Genomic DNA, 19036 nt, shown 5'->3' with positions numbered 1-19036 from the left:
TGTGCTAATTTATGCCGTATAGCAAAGTGACTCAGTCACCCATACATATACATTTCCTGTGTTGTATTATCTTCCATCGTGAGCTGTCCCAAGAGACTGGTTATAGTTCCCTTTGCCCTACAGTGGGACTTCATTGCTTATCCATTCTAAATGTAATAGTTGCAGCTACTAACCCCAAACTCCCAGTCCATCCCACTCCCTCCACACTTCCCCCCCACCCCTAGCAATCAGGTTTCTTCTCCATGTCTGTGGTTCTGTTTCTCTTCTGTAGATAGGTTCATTTGTGCTACATTGTAGATTACATATGTATGGTATTTGTCCTGCTCTTTCTGACTGACTTTGTATGAGAATCTCTAGTTGCATCCATGTTGCTGCAGATGGCATTATTTCATTTTTTTAAATGGCTGAGTCATATTCCATTGTATATATGTACATCATCTTCTTACTCCATTCATTTGTTGATGGACATTTAGGTTGATTCCCTGTCTTGGCTGTTGTGACTAGTGCTGCTATGAACATAGGGGTGCATGTATCTTTTTGAATTGCAGTTTTATCCAGATGCATGCCCAGGAGTGGGATTGCTGGGTCATGTGGAAGTTCTCCATTTAGTTTTCTGAGGAACTTCCATGCTATTTCCTATAGTGGTTGCACCAATTTACATTCCCACCAGTGGTGTAGGAGGGTTCCCTTTTTTTTCTTTTTCTTTTCTTTTTTTTTTTTTTTTTAGGGCCACACCCACGGCATATAGAGGTTCCCAGGCTAGGGGTCTCATCAGAGCTACAGCTGCTGGCCTATGCCACAGCCATAGCGATGAGGGATCTGAGCAGCACCTGCGACCTACGCCACAGCTGACAGCAGTGCTAGGACCTTAACCCACTGAGCGAGGCCAGGGATCAAACAACCTCATGGCTCCTAGTCAGATTCCTTTCTACTGCGCCATGACGGGAACTCTGGGTTCCCTTTTCTCCGCACTGACTCCAACAGTTGTTATTGGTAGATGTTTTAATCATGGCCTTTCTGACTGACGTGAGGTGTTAGGTACCTCACTGTGGTTTTGATTTGCCTTTCTCTAGTAATTTGTGATGTTGAGCATCTTTTCATGTGCCTACTGCTGGCCATCCGTATGTCTTCTTTGGAGAAATACCTATTTAGTTAGGACTTCTGCCTGTTGGTTTTGTTGAGTTGTGTAGTTGTGTGGGTGGTTCGTCTGTTTAGGATGTTAAGCCCTGGTAACGGTAACCCTGAGGTAATGATTTTCCTCAGTTGTCTGCATGTTGAGCGGTGGGTAGATACTCTTTTCCACCGTGATCTTACTCAGCTTGCTGGCTCCCCGTTGCCTTGGGCCAAAGCTGGGACAGTCTCTAGTCTTCCTTCTTGCTGAGCTCAGTGATGGGACTGGCCGGGTCACACGGTCCAAGCTGGGAAGAACTGGAAGCCTCTTCCTCTCTGGTAGCAGAGGAAAGATGCGAATCTCAAGTTGCCAGCTGCACATCTCCTGCCTCATGGAAGAAGATGGGCAGTCAGAGAAAAGCAAATATACCAGAGATTGAGTGTGTATTAAAATTCTGACAAATTCTACTCCTCAGTTCTTCAGAGCTGTATCATCCCCTGCCTTCTTTAGATTTGATTATTTAGCTGTTCTGATTTGAGAGGTATGTGTGCCTTATTTTGAATAAAGCTGCTTTTTTTGGCTTTAGAGTTGAGTCCTGCCTTAATGTACTTGGCAGTACAAACGCAGTTTAAGATCGTATTCAGCCCTTTGTGGAACACCATTCCAGGTGGCAGGTGTGGGAAAGGGAGCAGCACAGCCTCGGTCACAGGCAGTTCCGGTTCCGCAGAGGACAGGGGCCTGTGGATGATGATTAAAGTCAGGTGGTGCAGGTCTCCGGCGGCCCAGCAGCTTACGGATCTGGCGTTGTCACTGCTGTGGCTCGAGTTTGATCCCTGACCCAAGAATTTCTGCATGATGCAGATGTGGCCGGAAAAAAAAGAGCGAAACATTTCTGGTGAAGACCAAATTGAGTGAGCTCTGAAAGCTGACGCAGTTGTAAAGCACGTGGTACTTGTCGGTCGTATTTGTCTCTGCTTGACCTGTGGAGTCATTAGTTATCTCCAGAGTGGATTTTAGTTCTCAGTTTTTTGTTTCTCATGTTACTTTAGTTACAAGTAGTAGGTTTTCCGCAAATACTAGTGTCGGGTGGAGATGAGGAGATTTTCTTTCTTGGTATTTCTAGGCACAGAAGTGTGCCTTTTTTTTTTTTTCCTGAAACGGCCATGAAAAGGCAATTGACTGGAGTGAAGGCAGAAAGTTGAAACAGGGTCTGGTCTAAATGAGCCATGTGCTGAAGTAGTCTGTCTGGATCATGCCACAGTAACCATCGGCTCCTAAATACCGGTATTTGTAACCATCCCGGCACTAGGAAACGTGTCCATCCTGATTCTCTTGCAGGCTCTGTCCTGTGTCTGCACACTCAGGTGTTCGGGGCTCACTGCTGTGGCAGCAGGAGACGGGGCTGCCCAAGGTTTCCTTCAGACGTGATTCACTTCCACTCACAGTCTCTTGACCAGAGCGAGTCCAGGGCTGCACGTAACTTCCAAGTGGGTTTGGCAAGTAGCATCTCACCGTGTGTCTGGAAGAAAGAGAAATAGAATATTTGTAAACAGCACCTGTAGCCATCACAGGCTGTTTAACATTGTTTTCTCAGTTTCACTCCAGTGTCTGCAACAGATCATTTATTTCTCCAAAGTTTTCGTGCACCATGGCCGTGTAATTGTGTGTTCTCTTCATTCCTTTAATTAATTACCCAGTATGGGTACATTTTTTTTGTTGTTGTTGTTCTTTTTGTGTGTTCCTTTTGTTTCTCTCTTTCGTCTGTACCTGTAATTTATGGAAGTTCCCAGGCCAGGGAATCAAATCCAGCTGTAGCTGCGGCCTATACCACAGCTGCAGCATTGCTGGATCCTTAGCCTCCTGAGCTGGGCCAAAGGTTGAACTCATGGTGCCACAGAGACAAGCCAGATCATTAACCCACTGCGCCACAGCGGGAACTCCTGTCCCTTTTTCATCCTGACCTTTGCTCAGTCAGATGGGAACTGAGGAGGAGGAGAATGTTAAGAGGAGACATGGTATGATGTGAAAATGACTTCACTGTTATGACCAAATTGAAACTACTTTAACAAACGGCTTATACTCAATTGAAACTGCTTTAAAAACCAGTATGTACTCAAGTTGGCCAGGTAACTCGTCACTTGCTCCTTTCAGTAATGATGACTCTTAGTGCATCACCGTGCACTTTGTATTTCAGCCACAGGACCACGTGTGCACCTGCTCCTGGCTGCCTTCGTAATGCTGAGGATTGGTCTGTCCCATCAGACCTTGGGGCTGGGAGGCAAGACTGACAGTGTTATGGTCAACTGTGGCCTGGTTGCCTTTGTGTAAAGAGGAACAGAGGCTGCTTTTTCTAGGTGGAAGTTTCGCATATTGGATTCTTAAGAGTATCTGTGTTAAGATTCTTCCTTGGACCGAGAAAGTAATATTTTATCCATTGTATAGTTTTCTCTGCATTATATATTTTTTTGGCTTTAATCATCAGTTATAAGGTTTTGTCCAAAAGTCACTTTATAAACATATTGGAAACCTATAAGGTGTCAGATACCATAGATTATTTCATATCCTTAACTGAGGATTTGCTTTGATTCTCCTACAATATTAGAGGAATACAATGTTTGCATTACTTTTTATGAATGTTTTCTCAGTCTCAGAATGCCTTCCTGGGAGAATATCACTGGGGCTAAAAATTTGAATATATATAAAAGCTTTTTCAATAATTGAACCACATGTTTCAACATCATATATGGAAGGCTGCTGTTTTTGCTTTTTTTTTTTTTTCTCTAAAATGAAGAAAACTGGAAGGAAAACTGGAGTTTTGGGAGTTCCCATCATGGTGCAGCAGAAGCAAATCCGACTAGGAATCATGAGGTTGTAGGTTTGATGCCTTAACCCTAGTGGGTTAAGGTCCTAGCACTGCTGTCAGCTGTGGCGTAGGACACAGACACGGCTCGGATCCTGTGTTATTATGGCTCTGGCGTAGGCCAGAGGCTACAGCTCCTGTTCAACCCCTAGCCTGGGAACCTCCATATGCTGCCAGTGCGGCCCTAAAAAGACAAGGAAAAGAAAAGAAAAGTGGAGTTTTATTTCTCTCATAAACCTTTTCCAAAGCCATAAGCCCTTAATTTTGACCTGTGAACAATCAAATAGGGACAGAAATACCAACATCTGGGTAGGAAAAAAATAACTGCAGAGCTGCAGGCCTTTTACTTTGGCCGCTGAGCCCCAGGTGCACCTGTGCCAGTTGAGGTTTAGGGAGCTGGAATACCTGGGCTCAGCTTCACCTTTTCTGCCTAAGGGCTGTGTGATTCCGGGCAAGGCACATTTCTCACATCTTTAAAATGAAAATAAACTTGCCTTGGGTGTCATTTGAGGATTAAGCAGTATAATGTATTTAAAGAATTAGCATAATGTTTATCACGTAATTGCACCTTTAAAATTATTCTGTGATCATTTATAAGAACGACTGCAGGAGTTCCCGTTGTGGGGCAGAGGAAACAATCCGACTAGTATCCATGAGGATGCAGGTTCGATCACTGGCTTTGCTCAGTGAGTTAGTGGGGGGTCTGGTGTTGCCTTGAGCTGTGGTGTATGTAGGTTGCAGATGCCGCTTGGATCCTGAATTGCTGTGGTGTAGGCTGGCAGCTGTAGCTGTGATTTGACCCCTAGCCTGGGAACTTCTGTATGTCATGGGTGTGGCCCTAAAAAGCAAAAAGAAAACCCACCATTGCTATTAATGAAATAATATTGCATCACTAATGGCTAATTTACTTATTTTTTAAAAAATTTTATTATGATTGATTTATTATGTTCTGTCAGTTTCTGCTGTGTAGCGGAGTGACCTGGTCATACGCGTGTATACATTCTTTCTCTCTCATTATCCTCCATCATGTTCCATCACTAATTCACCTTTATGATCTTGGTATTTATGTTCCTCACCCCACTGCTTTATTTGTGAAAAGTGAGGGCAAAAGTAAATTGAGCTGTAAGGTTCCCTTCGGTGGATCTTTTCCCATGGTTTCGATTACGTGCAATCCCTCTGCTTTCTTCTTTACACAATAACATAAGTGTTGTGGTTTACTCACCCATCCTCAGCATACCCAGATTGTTGAACATATAAAATTGTGGCTTTTGCTTCCCTGCTTCTAACCCTGTCTCTTGCTGCAAGCAATTAAGAACACAGTCTAGTAATTCTTCCACAAAGGCATTTAAGCCCTGCCCTGTCCTTTCAGCCTTGTTTCCTGATGTATCTCTGTGCTCAGGGAAATTCATATGGTTTACCAGGTGCCCTGTGGGCTTCATAATTTGCTGCTTCTCTGCCTTGGTCTGGGCTGCTTTTGACCAGTGCTCTTTGCCTTCAGCTTTTCATTCTTTAGGGTGTGGTTTAAATGCTGTCTGGTCTGTAAAACATGTATTTTCCTGCTAAGCGTAATTTCTCCCTTTGTTGTGAACTTCATAGCCCCTTAGGTCTCTTTGTTTTATGAGATTCTGACCCCTATTAGGACAGGGCCAGTCTAGTGTGCTATCAGTTTTTATGTGCCCTGTTATGACTTGCATGTACTTGAGTTGGGAAACCTAACGTCTCTTGAAATGGGGAGTTGGGTACAGTGGCTCTCAGCTCTGTCAGATCCAGTGCTCCCATGCTGTAATGTGGATCGCAGAATGTAAACATCTTTATTATGATGCCTCTTTAGTATCTTGAATTATTAAGAAGTGCAGTCAATGCCTGCTTATACAGCTTAGAAACACAATGTCATGTTCCAAGCATTTTACAAAGGTAAAAATAAACAAGTAAAAGGAAAACAACAAAATAATATCTCAATAGGTAATGCTTTGGTACTATACTGACACTATGTTCAGATGCTTGCACCTGTATTTAAATTTATTGACTGTGACAGCTGCAACAACAGACTTAAATGTCGTCCGCAGCATTTTCATTATAAACTTTCCCAAAATGATGCATGGCTCTTGGTAAAGCTGCAAAAAACAAATACAGTCTTTTCTTGATTTCCATGTATTACTGGAAAATTTTAAGCATGTAGAAAACCATGCAAAATTAAGCCTGAAAATTGTAAGTCTATTCCCCCCCCGCCAATGTCATGGCCAGATTTTAAGTTTTTCATAAGGTCTTCATGTGTTATTAAGGCTACTAGAAATATATTGTTCATTGGACAGTTTTTCACTATGTCTGCTGGCTCTGCATATTGCATGGCATGTGCTACCTCTAGTGCTTACCTGTTAAAATGCTGGTAGCACCGTTGTTCCCCAATATGTGTTTTCAGAATGCAGCCTAGAGAAAGATCCACTATTTTTTTTAATTCTGCTTTTAAGATAAAAAAGAAGTTCTAATTGACAGAATTATCTGGGTTAGCATTTTATCATAACTCAGCATAGGAATATTCGTCAGACTAGTCAGCTTCTGTTTTGTGACTGAAATAGAAACTAGTACATTTTATAGAGAACATTGGTGAATTTTTTGTTTACAGTGGTTTAGGTGAACTTTTCATCTTGATTGAAAATCAGGGGCATATTTAAAACATTTTTTTATAGGATTATAAACAAAGCATTTAATTTTTGGAAGATAAAACAATGTTATATTGTGTATATAAACTGTAAAAGCATAAAAATGTATGTGTATACATAAACAAATTTGGAGATGTAATTAACTACCAAATCATTTATATTTGGTAATGTGTACATATAGGTGAGTTGTGAATATGTGACATAGGTACTAATTTCAAATAAAATTGTGAAGAACTGCAATAATAAGAAATTAATCAGCTGCCTATAACCAGCCACTTTCCTCATCTTGCCTAAGATGAGAATAAGAATGTGCTCTTTGCTACAGTGTTTTGGCCTCTTGTAGATGTCCTCTAGACTAGAGATGCTTTCTAAATTTTTAGACTACCAGGTATTTTACTAAAGAGCAGTAGAAGTTAAATTAAAATATCTAGAATGGACAGTCACCACAGTTTGCCTAAAAGTCAGCAGGAGACATTTGAGACTTGCTTTCAAGTTAATCTGGAAAGCAGGTAACCCAGAGTTGATTATGGTGTGTTCTGTTGCAACTCGGGTTTCTTAATGTGGGTGGGTTGGCCCACATGCCCTTGGTAAGTAGGGAAATGATGTCAGTATTACAAGCAAATGGTGAGTGTCCGTAGGTGGTTTTTCCTACAGTATTAATATATGAATTGAAATTGGGACAGACCTTTCAATTAAAGAGTAAGATTTGGTTTATCTATGAAGGTCTTAGGAAAAGCCTGGAAATCATGCCGACATGAGTTAAATCATTTAGTGGAAGAAATAGCTAGTTCAGTGGCTCCCAGAACCACCACATTTTGAACAGGAAGCTCAAAACTATTTACTCCTGTATATGTAAAGAAAGAAAATGACGAAAAGGGACGTCTCCTCCAGAATTCTATTTTTAATTTCTTTTTTCTTTTTATGGCTGCACCTGTAGCATATGGAAGTTCCTGGGCTAGGGATTAAATTGGAGCTACAGCTGTGGCGTACACCACAGCAACATTGGACCCAAGACGCAGCTTGTGGCAATGCCAGATCCTTAACCTACTTGGTGAGGCCAGGGATCAAACCTGCATCTTCACAGAGACAACACTGGGTCCGTTACCTGCTAAGCCACAGTGGGAACCCCTGTATCTTTACTTTTGATGAAGCTGGTCTTAGAAGAAAGTCTTTTAAAATTTCTACTTAAAGGGAAAAGTCCAAAAGTAAAACAAATGAGAAGACCAACTGGGATTATTGGTGCAAATGATAGAGCAGGGTTAATCTTTTATTAAAATTGGTGACATTTTTGGTTATTTTTAGTGGGTAATTTTGCAGAGCTTGAGATTTTCTTTTTCCCAGGAGCACCCACGGGGTGATGTAGACGCTCCTGAACATACGTTCCTGCCCCACCCCCTCACCTGTCCCCGGGGTGTAAATCGCTAAATGTGCTGCTCGAGCTTGTCATGAATCTTTACTGTGCTGTTCTTGCGAATTTGATTTATAGTGGATATACATTTTTTGAGTCTTAGAGAGATTATGCTTTTTAATAAAAATTAACATGGAGTAGTACGTTTTGGTAAATGAGGGAGTTGGTAAAATGAACTAAAAAGAGGCATCAAGGCTCATTTAGTGTTGAATGCTGTTATATTCTAATTGGCTAATTAATCAGCATTATTATTTTATAGAGATTTACGTTACAGTATTTTGAACATTAATAATTTATAAATAGGCATAATAAAATAGACTCCCACTTTAGAAGGGCCCATATTGTTACTTATGGGAACCATCTGGTTGTCTGCTCCACTTGTTGTGAGGCAGGGGTTGGAAAACCACAGCCCATGGCCCTGATCCAGCCTACTGCCTGGTTTTTTGTAAATGAAAATTTGGCTGGAACATTGCCACGCCCATTTGTTTATGTGTTGTTTATACCTGTTTTCCTGACAGAGTACTGCCCACAAAGCTAAAAAGTATTTACTGCCCTTCACAGAAAGATGTGTTAGGACTGTGCTGAACAACAGGCAGAAGGACATAATGATCAGTATTTTATAACATTTAAGAGTATTTATTTAGCCAGGCTTCAGTGAGAATATCATACTTAAATAATTTTAGAAGGCGTTCCCATCGTGGCGCGGTGGTTAGCGAATCCGACTAGGAACCATGAGGTTGCAGGTTCGGTCCCTGCCCTTGCTCAGTGGGTTAAGGATCCGGCGTTGCCGTGAGCTGTGGTGTAGGTCGCAGACGCGGCTTGGATCCCGTGTTGCTGTGGCTCTGGCGTAGGCTCGTGGCTACAGCTCCGATTCGATCCCTAGCCTGGGAACCTCCATATGCCATGGGAAGCAGCCCTGGAAAAGTCAAAAAGACAAAAAAAAAAGAAAGATAATAATAATAATTTTAGGAAAGGTAGAATCACATCAGTGTAGGCTTTGAATTTAAGCTGGTTTTGTGAGTCTCACTTTCTCAGATGATTTGATGTTCTTCCCTCTCCTCTTTCTTTAAAAAACAAAACTCCTATCTGTTACTAGAAAAGAAACAAAAAAAACTAGAAATTAAATTTCCCAAATAAGAAGCTCATGGAATAGGAGTTCCCGTTGAGGCTCAGCAGGTCAAGAACCTGGCATAGTGTCTGTGAGAATGCAGGTTTGATCCCTGGCCTCACTCAGTGCATTAAGGATCTGGTGTTGCTGAAATCGGTGGTCTAGGTCGCGGGCATGGCTTGGATCCGGTGTGGCTTTGGCGAAGGCTTGCAGCTGCAGCACTGATTCTACCCCAGGCCAAGAACTTCCATGTGCCACAGGTGTGGCTATAAAAAGAAAAAAACTCATGGGGTAAAGTAAAATTTTGACCTGCAGTGTAAGAATATCTAGGAAAAATAAAAACTAAATTGTAACATGTACACGTTCCTACAAGGTTCACCTTGGCAACACCCCGAGAAAATATAATACCCCCCCAAAGAAATCGTTGCTAAAGTGAAGAAGACGACACATGAGAGACTGTAGTTTATGTAGTTGATCTATTCCAGTTAAGTCTTTAGATAATACTGTTCTGTTATGGATTAGAACCTTAACAATGAAAATGGTATTTTGGATCCAAGAAATGTTTTCTTTCATCGAGAAGCTAATTTTTGTGTCTTCTTTTAAGAATCCAGTATTCTTCTACAAAAATGGAAGAAAACTTTAAAGATACTGAGACTAGAAACCCTAGATCACCTTTTTGAAGAGCTGGTGAAACTAGTATGCTACGTTAAGAACTGTATGGCATCCTTACAGCTTCAATTATCATTATCATGTGAGGTTTTCAAAGACTTATTTCTAAGGTCATTTAAGATCGTGTTCAGAATGAAAGCCTTTAAAAGTTTTTTTTTTTTTTTTTTTTTAAACTAAACATCTTTGGTATTAATGAAACTTTGTTATTCTCATGAGAATGTGCTCTTTTGTTATTTTCATGAAGGATGCATGTTCGCACCTCTGTGACACCAGCTTTTCTGGGATATATTCATTCATTCGTGCTTCCTTTGCTCGTGTGGATCTCATGTAACCTTGGCCAGAAGTTAAAAATCTAAGCTCTGTCCCTCAAACTGCTCTTAAAACAATGGATTTTATTTATTATAAGTATAGCTCAACCATGTATCAGTTGTGTAATTGTTTGGAATATTTTCTGGTAAATTCTGTATCTTTTTCTTTAGGACTTGGTTTTTGGTGTATTTTTCTTCCCGCCCTCCTTCCTTCCTCCCTCCCTCCTTCTCTCTTCGTTTCTTTTTCCTTTCCTTTCCCTCTCCTTTCCTTTCCTTCCATCCATCCCTTCCTCCCTTCCTTCCTTCCTTCCTCGCATGCATGGCATGTGGAAGTTCCCGGGCCAGGGACTGAAACTGAGCCACAGCTGTGACCTGTGCTGCTGCTGTGGCAACGCCTCATCCTTTAACCTACGGTGTCAGGCCGGGATTCAACCCAAGCCTCTACAGTTACCCAAACTGCTGCAGTTGAAATTTTTTTTTTTCCCCCTTTTTAGGGCCTCACCTGCACCGTATGGAAGTTTCCAGGCTAGGGGTCCAGTTGGAGCTGCAGCTGCTGGCCACAGCCACAGCAACTTGGGATCCAAGCCACATCTGTGACCTATACCACAGTTCACAGCAGTGCCAGATCCTTAACCCACTGAGCGAGGCCAGGGATTGAACCCGCATCCTCATGGCTACTAGTTGGGCTTGTTACTACTGAGCCACAGCGGGAACTTCCTACAGTTGGATTCTTAACTCCCTTAGTCACAGCGGGAACTCCTGGTGTACTTTCTGTTGATTAGTGCTTTAAATTCTTAGCAAATATTACTCTGTTGATGTCATGTAAGTTTATGTACTATTTTGTGCTTTTAATGATTTTTGGTGTAAAATTAGTTTGAGAATTGATTTTATCTGCTTCTGAATTTACTCTGGATACCTGAATTATGAGGTACAAATTAGGAATGAGTAGCATTGTAGGGATTGGAGGTTTTCTGTAAACCTTTTAAGCTGTTATAGTTACATTGTCTATTAAACGTAGTTTTGATCTAAAGTCCATATTTACTTTTTGCAAAAATGGAGCATAATTGAATGTCTGCAGTAAAATGGCTGAAAAATTCATTGTTGCTTGAGCAATTGTAATATTGCTATACATTTATGGCAACTGGTTATAAATCTAAGCTCTTGGTTTTTAAGGGGTTCTTAGAGGTAATTTCTTTGCCCAGATTATCTGATAAGAGTAATAATTTAATTGTGAAATATTTGGGAAAGGGGTAGGATCAATTATGAAGGATTGGGAGGGTTTTTTTTTTTTAATGAAAAAATATATCACTTTCAGTACTGTATTTGCATCTCATTTTCCTGATAGATATCTGTTTTGATTTTCTGCTGACAGGTCACATTTAGGGCAGGCAAAACATAAGGGATATAGCCCTCCTGAGAGTAGAAAATCTAATTCTAAGGCACCCAAAGTGCAGTCTAATACTACTTCTGAACTGTCAAGGGGACACCTTTCTAAAAGGTAAATCTTCACATTGCTTATACATTTTTCAGGGCAGAATCACTTGCATTTGAATCATTGCATAGTATTGAAAATTACCAGGTTCTCCTAAAATGTTATGATACTTGTTTTCATTAGTCTCTGGGTGTAACATTAGGATGAATAATTGTGTATCACCTCTACAGTGATGACAGTGCATTATTCTCCTTGCTTGCAGAGCTGTTTCTCCTTTTGCCTAACAAACCATTATAGGCATCTGAAGTGCCATTTTAAATCCATTTTTCTTAGGGTTTTTTTTTTTTTTTTTTAATTATCAGTCACAGATTAGTGATCTCTAAAGATCTAATTCATAGCAGTCTTGGGAAAGAAACGTAACTGTAAATGTTTGATAGTACGGTACAAACCTTTCCAGCTTTCATTTTGAAAGTGTATATGTTAATGCTGTTTATTTTTAAGCTGTGACAAGGAAATTGTAATAGAGCATCGACATTCTAGTTTCAACTGGTTCGGAACTACTAAGAAGGATTCTTTTTCTTGCAACCCCCATTCTTGTTTTGTGACTAGGAGTGTTAGTGTCAGTAGTCCTTGGGATGAAGAAGTAACCTAACATTTTACCACCCAAAGTATCACACCAATGAGTCCACCACCTCCCTGCCCCCCCCCTTTTTTTTTTTTGGTGCACTTTTGAACCATTTGAAAGCCTATGCTTATTTAATACTGGTCTTACTAGGAAAACTTTTGCACTTGAAAAAAAGTTTAATTTCCTCAGATTTGAGAGGTTAATAAGTGTTGTACGACAGGTTCAGGGATGACAGGCTGATACTAACTCTCTTCTTATCTAACCTCTTAGAAGTTGCAGTTCATCATCTGCTGTCATAGTCCCACAACCAGAGGATCCAGACAGAGCCAATACTTCAGAAAGGCAGAAAACGGGGCAGGTGCCTAAGAAAGACAATTCTCGAGGAGTGAAACGCAGTGCTAGTCCAGACTACAACAGGACCAATTCTCCTAGCTCTGCAAAAAAACCAAAAGCACTTCAGCATACTGAATCTCCCTCAGAAACGAATAAGCCACATAGTAAGTCAAAGAAGAGGCATTTAGACCAGGAGCAACAACAGCTGAAATCTGCACAATCTCCATCCACAAGCAAGGCTCACACCAGAAAGAGTGGGGCCGCTGCTGCTTCACGGAGTCAGAAAAGAAAGAGGACAGAGAGTTCTTGTATAAAGAGTGGTTCTGTGTCAGAGTCAACTGGTGCTGAAGAGAGATCTGCAAAACCTACCAAGCTGGCTTCAAAATCGGCCGCCTCAGCCAAAGCTGGGTGTAGCACCATCACCGATTCTTCTTCTGCTGCCTCGACTTCCTCCTCGTCTTCTGCTGTAGCCTCGGCCTCCTCTACTGTTCCACCAGGTGCCAGGGTGAAACAAGGAAAAGACCAGAACAAGGCCAGGCGTTCCCGTTCGGCGTCCAGTCCGAGCCCCAGGAGGAGTAGCAGGGAAAAGGAACAGAGTAAAACTGGTGGCTCTTCAAAATTTGATTGGGCTGCTCGCTTCAGCCCTAAAGTTAGCCTTCCTAAAACAAAACTGTCTCTTCCAGGGTCTTCTAAGTCAGAGACATCAAAACCTGGACCTTCTGGATTACAGGCCAAATTAGCAAGTAAGTTTACCGACAGAGCTTTTTTTTAATTGAAGAAAATTTCTCTTGGTTTGTCAAAAGAGGGATCAGGTTTTCAGTGTCGTTCCCGTTCTGTTTTTTTCAGTCTGAGGGAGTTTGAGATTTATTATTGTACCTACATCTGTATATAACAGTGTGTCTGAATTGATGTCCTCTGGTTGGGGTTTTTAAATTTTAAAAATTTCTATTTTTTTTCCTTTTTTTTCTATTTATGACTTTTTTTTTTTTTTTTTTTTTTTTTTAACAAACCCTTGTGTCAAGGGCTGACTTTCAGTGGATTGCAGCAAGGGAGCTACTCTGCTGTGTTCCACACCCCGACCCAGACGCAGCTTGTGTACGAATGATTTCACATCAGGTTCCCTACAAAGGTGCCGTGTGTGACAGGCAAGGGGGCGGCCGCCCCTCCGACTGCACCTGGTGTCCCAGGACAAAGCGCTCCCTCTTTGTCCCCACGGTACTGAGTTAGTCTTACGGAGATGGACGGGGAATGCTTCCACCTCATCGCTAAACTGTCACGTTTTGGTGTCTGTGTCTTTGCTGCATTTGCTACGTGACTTAATCATATCAGAGAGGGACAGCAAATACTCTTTTTTGGTATTGTGCATTCCTGATGTGGAGAAATACTGAGCTAAGCTAATAGAATAAATAATAGCCTCGTATAACTTGAACGTTACCCACATGGACTGTTTCATGGTCTTAGAGAACATAGTCTAAAGATGAATGCCTCGTGGTGCAGTGCACTGGGCTCTGGGTTCAAGGTGAATGGGACGGAACATTGCCTTCTTGAAGCAGGTAGTGGAGCAGAAAGAACTAATGTTTGAGAATAACACCTTCAAGCAAAGAAACAAATGGGCTGAGAGGAAGGCATCTTGAGGTCCCTTTCTTCTTTTTCTTTCTGCAAAAAAATTCTTCAGGAAGCCACATGTTCATTTCATTAGAACTGATTAGTTATGTGATTGCTGTGATGCTGAAGTTTGTGCTTTTCCTCTTCTTTTTGAGAAAGCGAAAAAGCGCAAAGACAGAGAATAATACAGCGCTTATCTATGACTTTTTTATTTTGGTGGTGCCCGTGGCATGTGGAAGTTCCTGGGCCAGGGATCAAACCATCGCCACAGCAGCAAACGAATGAGAATGCCGGATCCTTAACCTGCCACGCCACAGGAGAACTTCCTTTCTATGACTTTTAAAGCATTTAATTTTGTAATATTTAACCAGGAATTTTGTTTTTGACTGTCTTTTCTCATTTTGAGCCCTCATAGAAAATTTCACATCCACATTTTGATAGGACTAGAACTTTTTTTGACTGTTAGATTTTATGTAGTGTCTAGTGGTACTCTTGTCCAGAGGTTCACTAACATTGAATTAGCCTGACCTAAGGTTGAATCAGGGCTGTTAGCCCGATTTTGTTGAACTCTGTGATCGATAAACTACTTTCAGTCGATTCAGTATTAGCTAACCTTTGACAAGAATACCGGTAGACACTATTGTAAAATCTTACGCTTAAACTGAATCACAGGGTCATTGTGAAGGTGGCATCTTTTAGATTGTAGAATTTGTTATATTTGATACTTAAAACATGCAGTACACATGTATAAACATCTTCTGAATTTGATCGTAAAGATATTGGGTGAAGATTAAGATTGGTGTCTTGGAGTCAGAAGGAAACGAAAGACTGGATCACAGGACAGCCGTTTGTCCATACGGGTCCGGAGGATTTTCTTGACATTTTTATTTATCTCAGCCTCGAGACCTCTTCCTCTGCTTTTAGGTGACATAGAAGCAGGTGTGCGTCTCTCTACAGGCGTGTGTGTCTCCGTTGGTGTAGCTATGTGGTCTCCACAGCCAGGGGCCCAGGTTGAGTTTACAGCATGTTTTGTGGGGTTCACCCTTCCCTTTCTAGCCTGTGTCATTTGAAGAGATTGTCTCTTTTTTTCAACTCTTATTTCTAGGAAGGTTCGGGAACAGGTGAGAACGGTTGTCCTCAAGTGCTGTATCCCCAGCTCTTCTCAGAGACCAGCTTTCTTTTTGAAGGCAGTTGGTTAGCACAGTCTTTAAGGGAAAACCTGACTTGTACTAGTTAGTGGCAGGATTTCCTTGTTTGTGAGGGTTGTTCGCAAACAGGGGGCACCACGAGTTTTGATGCTGCCCCTGTGCCGTAAGAGAACTGGTCCAGATATCCCGTTACACTTCTGCATGTGGTCACAAACTGGCTTAGTGGGTTAAAACTCACTTCATAGTTATTTTGCTCACACAAAATCTGCATGTGTTCTGTGGTCCCTAATGTCACTTAATCCATTTGCATTGCCACTACCCTAGTTCTAAGCTCTAATTATAGCTTAAGCTGTTGAAACAAGAGAAGGGAACCAGCATTTGTTTAGCATTTAAAAGTGCCAGGTATGTGAAGTCATATTTAATTTTCAAAAAAAAAAATTGGTGCTTGATAATAGTTTTCAAGAAAATTTATTCCATGGAGGTGAAATAACTGGCCTGAGTAACTTATCTCATGGTCGTCACAGAGTTAGGATTTGAAGATGAGGGTAGGTGTGACTTGGAAGCCGTTGTATTCTCTGCTGTGTCACTTGTTTTTCACCGATGTGCTTTGTGTTTCACTGTTGCAACCTTTTTGGGTCCTTAAGAGATGTTAAGACCCCAGAGAAGTTGAAATTTTATTTGATCCTTCTTCACTTGGTATTGATTCATCTTCAGGGATGAATACTCTGTGAACCCAGGGTTCATATTTTACCATTCATTGTGTATTTACTTCTTTACAAAGAAGTGAAAAGTATTTCAAGACAGCATAATAGCAAATGTTTAAAGTGCTTACAAATGCCTGATGACTTGTAAATAGTTGACATGGATCATCTCATTTGTTCGATATCAGCCTTGGGCGACAGGTACTTTGTTCTCATCTTACAGGTAAGGAAACTGACCTCGGGGTCAGTGAGGTCAAGTTACCTGTCTGAGGTCACAGAACTAAGAAATGATGGAGCCAACAATCAAACCCAGGCCATGTGATTTCCAGAAATTAGTTGTGAGAATAAAGGGCAAAGTTGCGTAGGCTGGGTGAACTAAATCCAGGAAGACCTCTGAGGTCACACAGGTTTTAGGTATGATTCAGTGTGTCACTTTAGGAAAGAGTTGTGATAAGAAGGGGGACTCCAAGAGAACTGGCAGTATGTGGGAATTTTACTTAGTAAGATAGAGGCAAAATGAGGTATCTCAGAGGAATCTCCACATTTCAAGTACTGCTATTTGGGGGAGAGAGAGCTCTTTAAATATAGAGCTAAAAATTCTAGACCTGAATCTTCGTTGTGCTGTTTTATTAGCTGGTGACTATGAGAAAGTTCATAACGTTTTCATTGTAAACTGGGCACTAAAGCTCTTTGAAGAATGACTTAGCATAGTGCTTATAGTACACAGGATGCATCACTAAATTTAGGGTGCACAACTGAAGTTGAGTATCAAGACAGAAACCAGTCAGGAGCAGCCTTTTCAGAAGGAAGGGTTGATGTAAATCCTGGCCGTTGGTCAGTTTAAGGTGTAGCTGTCCTTAGGTTTGGAAGACCCCGATTTTACCTTCTGTATCTCTTGATAGTTTTGTGGACAAAATCATTAAACTACAGTTAACGATGGTAGTTCATAGTAATTGATAATACAATTGTGATAGTAATTCCCTAATCTTTGCAAAATGGTCTACCCCATTTTTTTAGATAGTAATTCTCTAATCTTTCCAAGATTCCTGTGAAGCATAATGAATGTATGTGAAAACAGCTTGAAAATTATATATATATATTATTTATTTATTTATTTGTTTGTTTTCTTTTTAGGGCCGCAGCCAGGGCATATGGCAGTTCCCAGGCTAGGGGTCAAATCAGAGCTGTAGCCACCAGCCTATGCCAGAGCCACAGCAACACAGGATCCGAGCCGTGTCTGTGACCTACACCACAGCTCACAGCAACGCCCGGCTGGGACGGGAACTCCGATTTTTTTTTTTTTTTTTTTTTTTTTTTTTTAACGTTAATCTGGGGGTAGAATTGGATTCAATGGATAAAAGCTAGGGGGTGGATTTCTGGTGAGCATATCTGAGGGCAAAAAAAATCTGACTTAAAAAATGGGGTAGACCACCTTGAGATAGAAAGCATTCCAAACTGGGTAGGTTATTTGTTGTCTCCAACTTTTCGGAGTGAACCTGTTAAATAGAAGGTGATACGTTTCCTTAGGTATAGGCTTTTATTCTAAGATGTAGTCAGTAAAGCTTCCTGGTAAAGAGTACTTTTTCCGAATTGTAGAACTAACAGTATTCCCATGATGCTTTTGTGAAAACCCATTTCCCTGTGGCCAGATATTCCTCAGGGAGGGAGATTCACGATGTGCTCTAATATATTGAAAGCTGTGCGAAGTCTCATGGTAACCTCTGCTTAAACCCGCTATTTGATAAATCTGTTTGACCACCTATTACCTTGGGAGCCAGCAGTGATCTGTGAAACACACTTTGGGAAATGACATGTTGAGTTGGGTGGCTTGTGCTGGGAGCCCTTTCCTGGTGTCCCGCTTCAGCAACCGTTGAACAAGTTTCTGGTGAGGAACGGGGACTGGCAGGAGAGGTAGAGAAACAGCTACTTATCCTGCTTTGTGGTGGGCTTCCTAAAGTTGTGTGGCTTGCCAGCTGCGACTGCTCAAAATAGCTCTGAGACAAAGGTCACTTTGTGTCATTTGGTGGAAGTCTCGAGAAGACCACAGAAAGGGTCGTGTTATATGGCAGTTTTAAATCTGCATTAGGAAATTACTCTTGCTACGTGTCATTTGACCTTATCAAATAGACATTCTTAAAAATTTCTGTAGCATAAGTGTAAAACCAGTGGGGTGATGTAATGATACAAAGGAGTTTCAAAAAATGTTTTAATGGTGTTTTGATGTAATATTTTAAAATATTGTGATAATTAGTTTGGCTTCAGAATATATTTTGCTAATCTATCTTCTCTTTAGGCTAATTTTGAAGTAATTTGACTATTTTATTTCAAAGCATGTACTGTCTTAATGGTAGAAGGTGATGGATGGCATAGACATAAGGTAGAGTTTGGGGTCAAAATCTAGGATTCATTATGGAACTTATTTATAGAAAAATTTAAAAGTTTTATAGTTCAGTTTGATATGCCTATTTGTGAATCTCGTTTCCTCTCCATTATTTAAGGTGGACATCATGTGTGCATTATTAATAACATCAGTCAGCAGTAGTTACCAGTTTATCTCCAGCTTGAGTTTCAGACTCTTCTGTACTTTGCGTGCAGCCTTGTAGCCAGTGTTAGAACTAGACAAGAACTGGGCAGATACCGAATTCTGCGAAGATAATTCTGCTAAGATTAGGACTTCTTCCTAATCTTAAAGTCTGAGACGTGGCGCTTTGCGCCTCTAACGTGGAAGGAGGAAAGAAGAATGAGTTGAGCAGGACAGAACAATTTGAAAGTAAACTTTTGGTTGCCCCTGATTGGACCTGACAGGGCCGAAGCTGCTGAGTTTTAAAAAACTGAATCATCTTAACCTGATAAAGTATTGGGTGAGGAGCTTCAAGGAAAAAGAAATTGAGTGTTAAAAAGAGTTTTCTAAATGAGAAGGCAGCTGTTAAAATAAGTTAGCACTGAAAACTTTAATAGTTCTGTATATAAGCACCTATTATCAATAGCAATTTGCCAATAATAACTCTTAACATTTCTGAGGCTTTAAAAATACATTAAATTTTATTTCAATGTTTTAAATACATTAG

At 40.9% G+C, this 19036-nt stretch overlaps 1 protein-coding gene across 42 annotated transcripts in view; it reads left to right on the top strand.

Annotated features, from left to right (window-relative positions):
• Positions 1-19036, top strand: part of TRIP12 (thyroid hormone receptor interactor 12) — a 155931-nt gene that overhangs the window by 52024 nt on the left and 84871 nt on the right. For 21 of the 42 annotated variants that reach the window (XM_021075059.1, XM_021075075.1, XM_021075090.1 and 18 more), the window contains exons 3-4: positions 11497-11622; positions 12452-13257. In XM_021075059.1, coding sequence (XP_020930718.1) covers positions 11497-11622; positions 12452-13257 — 932 coding nt within the window. The remainder of the gene's footprint in view (positions 1-11496; positions 11623-12451; positions 13258-19036) is intronic. The other 21 variants (XM_021075081.1, XM_021075091.1, XM_021075082.1 and 18 more) reach the window with 3 other exon arrangements.

The sequence above is a fragment of the Sus scrofa genome, chromosome 15, assembly GCF_000003025.6.
Source record: "Sus scrofa isolate TJ Tabasco breed Duroc chromosome 15, Sscrofa11.1, whole genome shotgun sequence".
NCBI classification, from domain to species: Eukaryota; Metazoa; Chordata; class Mammalia; order Artiodactyla; family Suidae; genus Sus; species Sus scrofa.
Note: the sequence above shows the minus strand (reverse complement) of the source record. Positions and strands in the feature narration are given on the sequence as shown.